The sequence below is a fragment of the Poecile atricapillus genome, chromosome 12 (genome assembly GCF_030490865.1).
Source record: "Poecile atricapillus isolate bPoeAtr1 chromosome 12, bPoeAtr1.hap1, whole genome shotgun sequence".
NCBI classification, from domain to species: Eukaryota; Metazoa; Chordata; class Aves; order Passeriformes; family Paridae; genus Poecile; species Poecile atricapillus.
In genome coordinates this window covers 10,226,299-10,240,459 of record NC_081260.1, presented here as the reverse complement: position 1 = coordinate 10,240,459, position 14,161 = coordinate 10,226,299, and the positions used below count along the sequence as shown (strand labels likewise).

Sequence of the window (14,161 nt, the reverse complement as noted above, 5' to 3'; positions counted from 1 at the left end):
TCCCTTATGAGTTAAGTATAGAGTGTTTCAAGGAAATATGTCTTTGTATGGACAAAGGATGAGCTTCTTGGATAAAGGAGTCCTAAACTTGCACTGATTACTGAGGAAGGGTTGTGAATGGCATTGTGTCATTGGCTGTCAGCTTATTGTAACGATTTTACTTTGAACAACGTAAATTTAGTCTGTGTGTGTTGCTGAGCATTTGCCACATTGGAGGTAATTATTGTTAGTTTCCCTTGAGCTGGCTGATTTACAGCCAGCTTCAGTCCTGACTGTCCTGTCAGTCCTTCTGTATCCTTGATAGCTGTCTTGAATTTATATTAGCATACTGCACATGGGGCTGCTGGTGTGTGAGACTTCTACCAGCCAGAGCATTTCCTATGGAGAGAGGAACAAAACCTTTTATTTCAGTAAAATTTACAGCTCTTGCTGTATCATCAGTTGTGACCATTGTACTTTATGACTAATACAAATTCAAGGTCTTAAAAAGCAAGTTTCTACCTTTGTTTTTCTTTTCGAGCTGTGCCTAAATAAAAGTTGCAGAAATTGCCCTGTTGCGTGTTAGTTTCTGTCAAACAAAATACTTAAAAGCCATGTGTTTTCATTTGTTCACATCAATAGTCAATTCTGTTGGTTTTGTGTGTTCGTCTGAGTTTTACTGCTTGTATTGCTGAAGATTGTATTTTATATGGAAATCCTTGTATCCATATTTACTGGTACTTCTGGTAATTTTGGCTTCTATGATTAACTCAGACTGGTTCTTTAATCTTGGACATCACAATGTGAGATGGTATTTCAATATAACTGCATGTCTTTAAGCCTTGCTCATCAGCTTTATGCTGATGATACATGCACAAGAATTTTCTGTGTGTGCTCTGCCAGTGCAAGCCCTTTTATGCCTTTTTACAGAAGCTCACAAGACTAGCAAGTACACAATTGATCACCTAGTTTCTGAAAAAAGGGTATGTGTCTGCACCCTTTTAAAGGTTGATCTAAAAATAAAAGGACACCAAAAATCCCATGGAAGTGTATTCTATATTTTGGTTTTCTGTTTTCTGTCTTGTGGTTTGCTAATGTGCTTTCTCTGCTTCTGCTAATAAATGAATCTTTGAAAAACCTGCACCTTGATAAAATTAATTTGAGGGAAAAAAATTGGTGTGATATGGTGGTGTTGGTTGTCTAAGATGTTTCTTTTTGAAGGAAGAAATGTATATATTTAAGACTGAATGGTGCCAGTCTAACAGAATGATAACAGAATTCTTCTAGTATTTCTTGGGCTATGTTTGTAAATCTTACATTCTACCTTCATTTTGGGGAGGAAACAGATCGTATATCTCAATTCAACAATAATAATATACTTAATAATAAAAATAATGCTTATAGCATTAAAGAAATAACAAAAAGAACAGAATAGCAATATTGTATCTATTGTCTTGATAAATAACAATGCAGTGTTTGGTAAAACATTGCATAAGTTTGTGTATCAAAAAATTTACAGTGAATATGTTTTCACAGATACAGAAAGGGTTGTCAGGAAGAGGTGTCAAGATTTTTCTAAGTTTTCTTAGATCAGGTAACCTTTTAAATAATCCTTATTTTCACTTATTTTTCTAGCCATGAAACTGATGACTGCTTTAGTGAATGTGGCATTAAATCTAAGTATTAACATGGACAACACACAGCGGCAGTATGAAGCAGAGCGAAATAAAATAATTGGGAAACGAGCTAATGATAGGCTGGAACTCTTATTACAGAAGAGAAAGGAGGTTAGTACAATTCTAGCTGGTTGCTGGTAAGTATTGATAACTGTTCATAAATGGCAGCTAATAATCTTGTTCTGCAGTTGGTTTTGGTAGTTATCCGTCTCTCTGACTCTTCAGATTGTTCAAGTTCTTTGAAAGGTGCTTCTTACTGTCTACTTTTCTGTAAAAAGAAGTAAATGTAGAGTCTTTAAAAACAGTAGTTTTGTAGTGAAGTTAGTGAGAGAGACTTCAATCAGTAATAGATACATTTTTGTTTTATTTCTTTATGAGTTTCCTACATTGAGCTTAAATATGTAACAAAAATTACTGTACATTGACAGGTTTTGTCTTCTAGAGAAGATCTCCATGATCTTGGAGCAAAATACTGCTTTTATAATGTCAATAATGATCTTAGCAGAAAGTGTATTTAAAAGCTTTAGATAAGGCTTTTTTCATGTACAGAAAGTATTATCAAAATTGAAAATGCAGTCTACTTCTGTTTCCTTTCTTTTGTGTAAGAGACTTGCTGATTCATTGCTGACAGTATTGTCTTGTTGAAAGCCTTAATTCAATCAGGTTTCAGTTTTTACTTTTGGAGCAATTGGTGGTTTGGTTTTTTGTTTGTTTTTGGTCTTTTTTTGTGTGGTGTTGGTGATGTTTGTTTTCTTTTAGGTTTGTAGTTTTTAGACATCAGGAATAACTTCTTCACGATCAGAGGAAACATCTCACCTTTGCTCTTCAGCATTTTCACTGTTACCTGTTTAAGGGTTTTTTCTCCTGACAGTTGAGACAAACTAGCAAGTTTGTCTTCTGGTCATCTCCCAAAGATCTTGCAATTTGAGACTGATCTCTTAATGACCCATTCAAAGTAGTTTTGTTAGATGTGTGAGTAATACATAGATATGTAAAAAAGCAATGATGTTACTAGAAAATTAAATCAGGTTTCCTTATAAATTAATTAAGAGGGACCTTTCAGAAACCCAAGATGTCTTTGTTACACTTGAAGAACAGTTTTCCAGTGGTTTGAATTTAATAAAATTTGTATGTTGTGGTAATATGATTTCTTAAATAATAGCATATTGTACTGTGAAACAGATCTGTGAATATTTCTGAATCTGTGAAAGGATTTAATGGTCACACTTATAAATGTTAATTTAGTTTGTCTAGCATCAGCACCATCTGATCTGACTGTAAAAGTGCTGCTCACTGTTTATGTATTCTCTACGTTCTTTCAGCTTCAAGAAAATCAGGATGAAATAGAAAACATGATGAATGCAATATTTAAAGGTGTTTTTGTGCATAGATACCGGTAAGTTTCTCTTAGTAAGTAATGTGTAGCATCATTAATTTATTCTGGAAGCTGGTGGCAGGTTATTTCTAATTACTCATCTGTTTGAACTTACTGCCCCACTTCCCTCTACAGAGATGCAATTGCTGAAATAAGAGCCATCTGCATTGAGGAGATCGGAATATGGATGAAAATGTACAGTGACGCCTTTCTCAATGACAGCTACTTAAAATATGTGGGGTGGACTATGCATGACAAGGTAAACTGCACTGAGCAAAAGGAGCAGAACCAAGAAGCAGAACTCCTTGGTTTTGGCTTTTGATCTTTCCAGACTAGCTTTGGATCTCTTAACTGTTTGAGTCAGTCACTGCTTTCCTTATCACTTAGAAGCATTTCAAAATACCTATAGGCCAGACTTGTATGTTTTGAATGTTTTTGGAGATTTTTTAAGGAACTGTTATTTGTAGGCAAATGGTCTTTTCTGATGATTTATTGCTGATGCAGACTTGTACTTCATAGTGTTTAACTACTTCTAATTAATGCATGTCATCCCTATAGCCTGGCAGTACTCTGTTTTACCAAGCTACGAAAGTCTCTAGCATTCTCATTTAAAAAGCATGGAAAAGCCCCCTTTTTATGCTGGTTAGTGCCTCAAGCTGTTATTTACCAGCTACCCCCTAGAGACTATTCTCTGCTTGGAGGGAGTAATATAGTTTGCAAATACTCCTTGACTCATTATTGAGTTAGTACATTGCCTCAGTTCTTGCATCAGAAGTTTCAAGCTGTTGAATTTTAAGTGAAAGAAATGAGGGATGCTCAGTCTTGCTGTGCTGTTCATCGGCTTGGTGTAAAAACCCAGTAACCTCTAGCAGTGGGGTGAGGTCATGTTCTTTGCTGAAGCAGATCTTGTATTTCAGGAGGAATATTTCTCTCATTATTTCTCTCATTATCTACTTAGTAATTTTGACTGAGCAAGAGATGATTGTCAATGATAGAAATATCTTGAGAGTTTAGAAAGAATGCAACAGGCATATTCTGATTAATGGAGGTAGTAACTGCAGTAAGACTGTGGGGGGCTTTGTTTGCTTTTGTTGCTTCACTGCCTTGTTACAAACAAGGTTATATTCTTACGTCATTAACGTGATTATTGATAGTGTATTGTGACAACTTTTAATCTCTGTTTTTGAATTAATTCTGACTGTAAAAGAAACTTGCCTTGTATGACGTGAAGATCATGTGTATCCTATACTTGACTTTTAATTCAGTTCTTAATTTTATTTTAGCAAGGAGAAGTAAGACTTAAATGCCTAACTGCTTTGCAAGGGCTTTACTATAATAAGGAGCTTAATTCCAAATTGGAACTCTTCACCAGTCGGTTCAAGGTTAGTGTTACTTCTTACATTGGGTATATATGATTTTTTTAAAGTTGCATTACACTTCTTTCCTCTTCAAAAATATTTTCTTTTGTGTTCTTAGGATAGAATTGTGTCTATGACTCTTGACAAAGAATATGATGTTGCAGTCCAAGCAATAAAATTACTCACTCTTGTTTTACAGTAAGTACATGTGTATTTTCTTACATACAACAAATACTGAAACTTAAGTGTTTCTCATTCTTGTGGGTGAGGCCAGCATGACACCTCAGATAGCCTGAAGGCTGTAGAAATGTCTATACATCTTACATTCAAAGAAAATGGAATTCCAAAGGTAATCTGTCTAGAACAGGGTTACTGCTTACATCCCACAGTTCAGTAGGTGTAAGGGCTAGGAACTTTGAATTAAACCTCATAGTTTAAAACTATCATGGAATGTTTGAAATGAAGAACACAGAATATATTGAACATTGCACAGTAGTTGAACTCTTGAGCATAACCTTCTAGCAATAGCTCCTACTTCATCAGTATATTTTGTTCAGGAAGACTTTGGAACTAAGACTGGAGTTCTAGGATGATAAATTGAAGGAAGAGCTTTAGGTTTTCATTTATTTCCATCTCCCTCATTAGAGTTCATACTTTGTTGACTCAGCCTTTTTGGTTTTTTTCTTTCTTTCTTTCTTCCCATCCCTACCCCTAGGAGTAGTGAAGAAGTTCTGACTGCAGAAGACTGTGAAAATGTCTACCACCTGGTTTATTCAGCTCATCGGCCCGTAGCAGTTGCTGCAGGAGAATTTCTTTATAAAAAGTAAGATGAAGAAATTACAGTTAACTTCTAGCTCCTGTAGTTTTTTGTGCATTTGTTTGCATTAATACGATGATTTTTACTAGATCTAGAAAAGGAAAAAAGAATCATAAAGTGGCCTTAAGAAAGAAGAGACAATGTAACAGTACAGTATTTTTTGAACTGCTCTAGTTTTTCTAAATTGGAAATAGCAGTTTTGAAGGCTGCACTTTGAAAGCTTGTACCTTCATGGAATATAATAAAAATGTTCCTATGTCTTCTCCTTTCCCATTCTTCCTGTGAAATGTCTTAAAATGCTTATGTAGTTTGGAGCCTAAAACTTGGGCTTGAATCATGAGTGTTTTCCCATTTGTAGTTCTTCTCCTGTGCCTGCCTCTTCCCCATTGTCCCATATAACCATTTCACAAAATATTTTTCATTTTAAAAATCCACTAAAAATCCAACATGTCAGGTGTGTAGGAGAACAAAATAAGAGTTTCCATCTAACACTTTTCAGACTTCCTTCCAATATTTCTTAGCTGCTTTAAAGTCTCCTGTAGGGAGGTTCAGAAAATACCGTTTGCTGAGGAGGAGCATAGGACCTCAAGCACCTGCAGTTATCACTGATGTTTGTAAAGCATTTTGTTATAATTATTAATCTCACTGGAAACAGTCAGTGGGTTATCAACTCAGCATATACAAAATGCATATATGAAATTGTTCAAATGATACTTGTCCCAAATTACTTCCTTTCAAAATAAAATATGGAGCCAAGCAACAAGGTACTTAATGTGTAAAAAACTGATATTTTTATGTGAGTTTACTATGGTGAAGGCAATAAAGAAGAAACTTGTCAATAAATAATTTTTCTTCTAGGCTTTTCAGCCGCAGAGATGCTGAAGATGATGGAATGCTGAAAAGGAGAGGAAGACAAAGTCCAAATGCTAATCTTGTGAAGACATTAGTGTTTTTCTTTTTGGAAAGTGAAGTAAGTTTGATTTCAGGGATATTCCTGTTTTTCATGGTGCGTGTGGATTTTTGTTGTGGTTCTAATTTTTGTCAGTTAAATTTTGTGGTTGTTTTTCTTTTCCCCCCTCACTGGTTAACAACCTGTTAACCAGTGAGTGGGGAACAACCACTCACATGGTTAACAGCCATGAATCTGTCCGGGTTTTCCTGTTGTTTGAGCAACCTGGGGGTGAAAAGACTGTTTCATGTGGTTTTATTTACTTGGAGGAAAATCTTCACAGTATTGAGATGGGCTGTAAAAGTGTTACTCTGAGAAACATGACAATGTATAAACGTAAAGAAATTGTGATCTAATAGATTATAAGGAGAGAGAAAAAAGCAAAAAAAAAACCACAATCCCTACCCACCTATCCCCCAAGTTCTGATAGATCTCGTAGTACTACTCCATGTATCTGTTGGTCTGGATTCATCTTTTTGAGTTAATTGGGGAAGAAAATCTTATGTTTAACCAGAGACCTTGAAAAACTTGCTCTGTATTTTTGCCACAGACAGGAGGCAAGAGCAAGAAATTCTATGTATTGTAGTTCTGTAATAATCTTCATTGCTGATAAAATACTTTATCTGTTCCTATTTTAGTTGCATGAACATGCTGCTTATCTTGTGGACAGCATGTGGGACTGTGCAACAGACCTCTTGAAGGACTGGGAATGTATGAACAGTCTTCTGCTGGAGGAGCCTCTCAATGGAGAAGAACGTAAGAGTTTTGTAGATCTTTGTTTCTATTGCTGTGCAGTTTTTGTTAGGCTTGAAATAAGGAAAAAAATGTTCACATATATCTTCTGGGTTTCTGACTGTAAGAAGTCAGTAATGCCAATTATGAAATATGAGGAACAGTAGAAAGAGATCACCACCTGGTATGGAAGTGTGACACAAGAGCAATGGTTAGAGGACAAGAGAAGGAATTAGCATGCAGTGTTGCCTTGGTGTTCCACAAGTTCAGGCTGCGTTTTTAGCATTAGAGAAACTAAGTTGCTTATGAAACTGGTTGATGTATTGCTATAACTACCATGTGGAAAAATACCAGAATTTCTTTGATGACAGTAGACCCAAACAAAACCCCTGGCAGAATCCTTTAATTCATAGGTCCTGGTATATGGACCTCTGAAAAATAGAAAAGAAGTAAAATAATTATAAAACTTACTGTTTGTCCCATTCTGTCCTGTGACTCATCCAGTGATATTCCCTCAATTTTTCAATATTTTCTGGTGTCATTTTATAAGGTACTTACTTTCCGTATCCCCTCTGCCACCCCCACCTCTGGAAATGAGCTGTTGGTCTACATGCCTGTCTTTTTGCCTTAAACAAAAAAAAACCCTCAAAACCCAAACAAAAACCCCAACATATCTTAATCCCTCTGGAAAATGAAAAGTAAGTTGTGTATTAACATCTGTTTCCTAAATTTCAGCTTTAACAGACAGACAGGAAAGCGCACTGATTGAAATAATGCTTTGTACAATTCGGCAAGCGGCTGAATGTCATCCTCCTGTGGGAAGAGGAATGGGGAAAAGGGTATGAAGCAAAATATCTACTCATCTAGAGATGTGGGAGTGGCTCTGTGGGGCCACTGTGGGAAGAAGGAAAAGATTGTAGGCTATTAGTGCTGAAGGAACTGAGACTGGAGATTCAGCTTTGGTCTCCACATTTGACTACCCTGGCTAGTTTGCTTTTTCTGGATTTGGGCACGTGCTTAGTACTGATCGAACTACTGCATTTGTTTGTATTATTTAAGATAATAAAAATTTATTTTGAAAACAGTATTGGTTTGAAAGGAGGACAAGAATCAGTGTTTGGGAAAAGCTACAAGTATTTTCAGTGTGAAAGAGTTAAGTGAGGGAAAGGAAAATACACTCCATAGTCTCTTGGAAGAAGACCAGTCCATCAATTGGCTTTTCTGTAATTATACGGAGTTTAGACAGCCTCTTTTGCTGAGGCATTAAGCATTCTTTTCTCAAGACTGGTGCATAAATTGGTAAGAAACCCATTTAAGAACAGGTTGAAAGCTTGTATGAAGATAGGATTGACAAATTAATAGGGTAAATATTGTTTAAAGTTGTAAGCCAAAGGAGTTCCCATTCTTATATTGTTATTCCAGTCATGGTATTTTGTTGCAGGAAAGGTAAACCTTTTGTTCTATGTTATCACTACTGTTTTCAAGATAATAGTGTTAGGACTGACTTTGCATTGCATTTTTTGAATGCTGAGTGTTGTTTTTTTCTTTTTTTTTTTTTAATTGCACACATCCCTCCTGCTTTACATTGATATTTTACAGTGATTTTAGAGGTCCATGTACCTAATAATAATTCCATTAATGATAATGAAACTTTGCACCATAACTTTTAGTTGTAAAATCCTCACAATACCAATATTTTAGGTGCTGACAGCAAAGGAAAAGAAAACCCAGTTGGATGACAGGACAAAAATTACTGAGCTTTTTGCGGTGGCACTTCCTCAGTTGCTAGCAAAGGTAGGTTTAATTCCATTTCTTGCTGATGGATGGTGGTTTAAATGTTTACAAGTGTATTTCTGTAATTAATGATACAGCTTGTCACGAGTTTTATTTTTTTCTTACTAATCTTTGTTTATATTTACTTATTCTACAATGAATTATGTTGTCCAAGACTTTTTAATCTAAACTTTTTTCCTTGCCAATTTTACAGTATTCTGTAGATGCAGAAAAAGTCACCAACTTACTGCAGTTGCCACAGTACTTTGATTTGGAAATTTATACAACAGGGCGATTAGAAAAGGTATGGTAATATTCACACATTAACATAAAAGGAAAAGTCACAGAATTTAGACTTCGTCACTGGAATTTCAGTCACCATTTTAGGAGTGCTTTTTTGTGTAAAGGAGATTTTATTTATTGTAACCCTTAGCGATAGTGCGACTTTGATTTCAGAGTTGTGACTTGCTGCTCTAAGAAGAGATACCAAAAATTTGAGTTTTCTAAGGCCTGTCTGGCCAGTTTTAACAAAAAATCTTGCCAGTTAGATGAACTTAAATCGAGAGTATTTATTGCTGGTTTGTAGTCATATTTGAGATAACTGTCTGACAGATAAAGCATGTAGAAACAGCTCAGTAAGTTTTCTTTTTCTATCACTGAAAATAGAAAGCCACTATCATCACTGCATGAAAAAGAGGAAGAATACCAGATCCGAAATGATGCAGTTACTGCTCTCATTTGATCTGCTATGATGATGAAGTTGAAGCTGCTCTCATCTCTATTGTCTCCTTCTCAAATGTGCTTATTGCATTGTGAAGGAAGTAGCTGGAAATCATTAGAGTCAAAAAGTGATAAATGTGTAGTTGACAGCATAGCCAGCAGTGATCGAGCATCAGTGAGCAACTCAGGTTGATGGGAGGAATATGTGAACAGCTCAAGTTGGCTTTAGTTGTTAGACAGTAGAGTGTTATGAAACTAAATCTTAGATTATACAGCTTTTAAGACACACACAAACACGCATAGATGTTTGTGTGAGTGGGAGGTATATACTTCTGTGTTGTTCAGTTGTCATTGCAAATTCAAGTGTTAGGTAAGACCATACCAACAATAGCAAATTTTTAATCACTTCTGTGATTTGGTCTTTGACAAGTTCCAACTTAATGTTTGATAAATAGACTTAATTTCTCAGAAGCTTCACTGATTTTCTAGAAGGTGTTTGTGTTCTGTATCATAGTTACATAAGTAATAAAAAGAATTTAAAATTCTTTAAGGTTTATTAAAAATGTGTGTGTGTATTTTTGTGTGTGTACATATATATATATATGAAAATAAAAATGCATATTTTCTTCTTTGGCTCATCTTCCTTGTAGCATTTGGATGCCTTACTGCGACAAATCCGGGATATTGTGGAGAAGCACACAGATACAGATGTTTTGGAAGCCTGTTCAAAAACCTACCATGCTCTCTGTAATGAAGAATTCACAATCTTTAACAGGGTTGACATTGCAAGAAGTCAGTTAATAGATGAATTGTCAGACAAGTTTAATCGACTTCTTGAGGACTTCCTGCAAGAGGTATTTTAATGTGCAAGATCACCTTTTCCTGCCCTTGTAAATATTTTCAGTCTTTTTTCTGTCTTCCTCTATAAGTCAGTGCTAGGGATGAGAGATTCCCTCTGATTTTCAAAACTGTTGGGTGCAATAATACAACAGTGTTGCTGCTGTGATTGTGTGAACACAGACTGTTCTTCTAAATCAAGACAGTCTTTAATTTTGATCTCCTTTTGACAAGAGTCCTTTGGGAATTTGAGATAAGTTTCAGATAAACAATTAATACATAAACCTTTTCCTCTTAGCTTTTGAGGATTATATATTTGAGAGTTGTAGTATTGTAATTCCTGTAGTATTCTCCTCAGATGTACTAGCTACAGATGTAGCTAGTCTTGCCTGTGGTTGCATGTTGCGATTGTTAAATATCGAAATCTCTAGAAAACACTCCCCTCCCTTCCTGAGTGCAAGAAGATGCAGTTAGTAGATCAAAAATAACTTTGTTCCCACACTGTGTTGATCTGAAAAGTGAGAATCTTCTTATAAGAGTATTTAACTTCACTAAGTGAGATCTCTGACATTCAGACAAAACTTGTTTCTCCTTTTCATCGGTGGTAAGGAGCTTAGGAAGTGTCTTTTTGACAGCTTCATTCTTAACATTTCTTAGATGCATGTAGTTTATCAAGCTCTCCTTTTTTTCCTTTGCTTTTTGTTCTGAACTAGAACTCAATGCTAGAAATCCTAAACAAGAAATGTACCCATTTGTTTCCCTTTGTGATGAAAAGAAAGAATGAGAGGTAAAGCAAGGAAGTAAGATGTCAGAAGTTGGCTTGAAGGAAAATGGCAAATACTTCGGTGGAAGTGTTGAAATCCTTAGTTCTTTGATTGTTATGCAACTACAGATTAGTAAAACTTGGATTATCTCTGCTAGACTAAGGAGGAGTTTCTTGACCTCAGGTTGTTTTATGTACAAATAGATACTTTTTTGACCCTTTAATTTTTACTCTTTTTTTCACTAAATGCAACTTTGTCAGAACTTACGGGAAGATTAGAACAAACCAGTTCCCTTACCTCACTCAAAGACTTTTTTCTGTGATTAAAGTAACACTGAAGTATTGACCTGTGGCCCATCTAGTCCAGTGTCTTTTGTCTGACAGTGGCCTCTGCTGGATTCTTCAGAGAAAATAGAAGCACCTACATTATACATTGTATCCTGCTAGCCTAGGCATTTTCAGGTTTTTTCTCCCTTCTTCCTCCCTACCCCCCTCCTCCTCTCTTTCTTCTGATGCTATTTTATAGAATTGTAGAATTATCTGGGTTGGAAAATACATTTAACATCATTGACTCCATCTCTAGATATGAGCTGCTTGCTGCCCTATCTCTCTAACTCTTCTAAAAGCATATGTGACATAAGTAGTTTAGAATCAGGTCTGCACTCACTCCTGCCCAGAAGTTTGGGGGGGCATGTGTTTGGTTTAAGTAAGTTCCCCAGTTCACTTGGACCACACTACTTGAGATATCTCACTGTATGATTATTGAATAGGGGGAGGAACCTGATGAAGATGATGCATATCAAGTTTTGTCAACACTGAAGAGAATCACTGCTTTTCATAAGTAAGTTGGCTTCTGCACGTCTGTCAGGATTTGTGGTGTGGGGGATTGTTTGTTTGTAATTCAGTATCAGGGTTTGTGGTGTGGGGGGTTGTTTGTTTTTAATATGATGTATCTTACTTTTTATTGCAACTTCATGGGATTTTTTTTGCTTTTTCTTTTTTTTTTTTAGTGTGTATGTGTTGATTTGGGTGGGGAGGTATTCAGTGGCTGGTTTTTTCAACACTTTATTTTTTTTTTGGACCAGTTAAGCTTTTATTAGTTGTTAACCTTGGATTGCAGAAAAAGTATCAGTTAAATAATATTTTTTGCTTCATTTCTAATGCTTCTAGTGCTCATGACCTATCAAGATGGGACTTGTTTGGCTGCAACTACAAGCTATTAAAAACTGGCATTGAAAATGGAGACATGCCAGAACAGGTCTGTAGTTAAAATGTATTCTTTAGGCACAACAACAAATAGCTTTTGTTTCTCTCTTTTATTATCCTTTGTCATCTAATGTTTTTTTTTTCCTTTTCGTTTCAGATTGTTATTCATGCACTGCAGTGTACTCATTATGTAATCCTTTGGCAGCTAGCAAAAGTTACTGAAAGCAGTTCCACAAAGGTATGCCTTGTTCCAGTTGTATTAGTAAATAAACATTTGTACATAGCTGCAGTGTCATCAAGTGGGAACTGTGATGGAATTGAGACTAGAAATTTTCTTTATATTGATACCTACCTAATCCTGCTTTTTAAATAAATTATTCTGAATTAATAGCTTTAGTAGTCACATTCTTTACTTAAAAATATAATACCTCCTATAATTGTTTTTATTATTTAAATATGAGTGTTATGTTTAATTTGCTGGAATTTTTAAGTAATAATAAGTAAACATGATATCTATCAGGCACAGTAACAATGATAAGAAGGGGTAGAATGGAAGTTACCAAACACAGTATAATCAGTCTTAGAAATCTGAGGTAGTGGATTTGAATTTGTTTGGAAACCTTCAAGTATCAGTGACAAGTTGGTGAGATCTAAAAATTTGTACACTATCATAGTATTCGTATTGCTTAGCATGTTGCAATCCTATTTTACTCTTCATCAGTCTTTTAAATCTATTGTTAAATAAAGATGTGAAAAGATTAAGTTAAATTTCAGATTTTTTCACAGAATGATGAGAGGCCCTGTTCTGGTTCTATGTATAGTAATCTTGAAGGGCAAAGCTCTGGAAAATGTCATCTTTCTTCCTGAAAAATCTTAGAGAAGGGATTAAGGTTTCCTGTACCCAGCACTGCTTGAAGAGGTTGATTAGGTGGTTCACTGTACGAGCTGCCAAATAAAAAAAGGCTATTTTTGAAAGGCTGAGGTAGTTGAGAATGAAGATTGTACGTGCTGAAACATTTTAATGATTTCTCTGTCTAAAATTAAAAAAATGTAATCCCTGTAATCAAACATACTTTTTCTGCAGTCCTGTAAGAAGAGGGCTTTTTTACTGGAAATCTAGTCTGGAGTTGCACTTCATTATTGGAGTTACTGTTAACACACCTTTATGTCAGAGTGGAGACAAGTCAATTCTTCAGGTTTTTTAAACACTTTGATTATCATGCTTGTCATTAATATATGAAAAAGAAGTTGTATATGACTGCCACAATTTACTAGGGAGAAAACAAAGGGAACTCACGGCATTAATAATGTATGAGTAATTAATAATCCATTATTATGATACTCTTATTTTAATGTGAGGATACATACATTTTTCCTTTTTTTTTTTTTTTTTTTTTTTTATTATAGGATGTGGTAGTTTAAGCTTCTGGTAGATGCAGGAGTGGAAAATCATGCTATGTAACTTGTACTAATGATTTTATAACAGAGAACACCTGTATCAGATTATGGTGCTTTTCACCTGTTGAGACTTCTTTAGTCCAGTGAGTAATTGTAGTCTGAAGGTGTTATAGGTGAATATGAACTTGACCACTGGCTGGCTAGTTTATCCATCTGCATTTTTAATGGCTTTTAACATTTCCAACCCCAAATACCTGATAAGTGGCTGCACAGATTGTAGAGAGGTATGTAGGTGTGTGAAAGATTAGGAGGCTTTGTTACCTTATTCCTTAAGGGGTAAACAGCAGTCTTGAGGTTTTTGAACTGATTAAAGCTTTATCACAAGGCTAATTGCAGAAGATGAGCGAAATACTGACAAGTTAGTTTCGAAATTAAGATTAACCTAGCTGTTTTGCAGCAAAATGTAATTTGTAATACTTCCAGCAGGAATGAAAAGAACTTAATTAAAAAGCGGTCCCTTATTCAGACTATTTTCTGCTTCTACATAATAAAATTCGGTAAATTAAAGCTTTCATTGG

At 35.3% G+C, this 14,161-nt stretch overlaps 1 protein-coding gene across 6 annotated transcripts in view; it reads left to right on the top strand.

Annotated features, from left to right (window-relative positions):
- The window catches only part of STAG2 (STAG2 cohesin complex component), a 76,841-nt gene that overhangs the window by 46,648 nt on the left and 16,032 nt on the right, over positions 1-14,161 (top strand). For all 6 annotated transcript variants that reach the window (XM_058847509.1, XM_058847511.1, XM_058847507.1 and 3 more), the window contains 15 exons: positions 1,615-1,766; positions 2,978-3,051; positions 3,166-3,289; positions 4,314-4,412; positions 4,507-4,586; positions 5,104-5,211; positions 6,064-6,175; positions 6,793-6,910; positions 7,622-7,725; positions 8,588-8,680; positions 8,874-8,963; positions 10,030-10,233; positions 11,750-11,820; positions 12,150-12,237; positions 12,343-12,423. In XM_058847509.1, the coding sequence (XP_058703492.1) occupies positions 1,615-1,766; positions 2,978-3,051; positions 3,166-3,289; positions 4,314-4,412; positions 4,507-4,586; positions 5,104-5,211; positions 6,064-6,175; positions 6,793-6,910; positions 7,622-7,725; positions 8,588-8,680; positions 8,874-8,963; positions 10,030-10,233; positions 11,750-11,820; positions 12,150-12,237; positions 12,343-12,423 (1,598 nt within the window). The remainder of the gene's footprint in view (positions 1-1,614; positions 1,767-2,977; positions 3,052-3,165; positions 3,290-4,313; positions 4,413-4,506; positions 4,587-5,103; positions 5,212-6,063; positions 6,176-6,792; positions 6,911-7,621; positions 7,726-8,587; positions 8,681-8,873; positions 8,964-10,029; positions 10,234-11,749; positions 11,821-12,149; positions 12,238-12,342; positions 12,424-14,161) is intronic.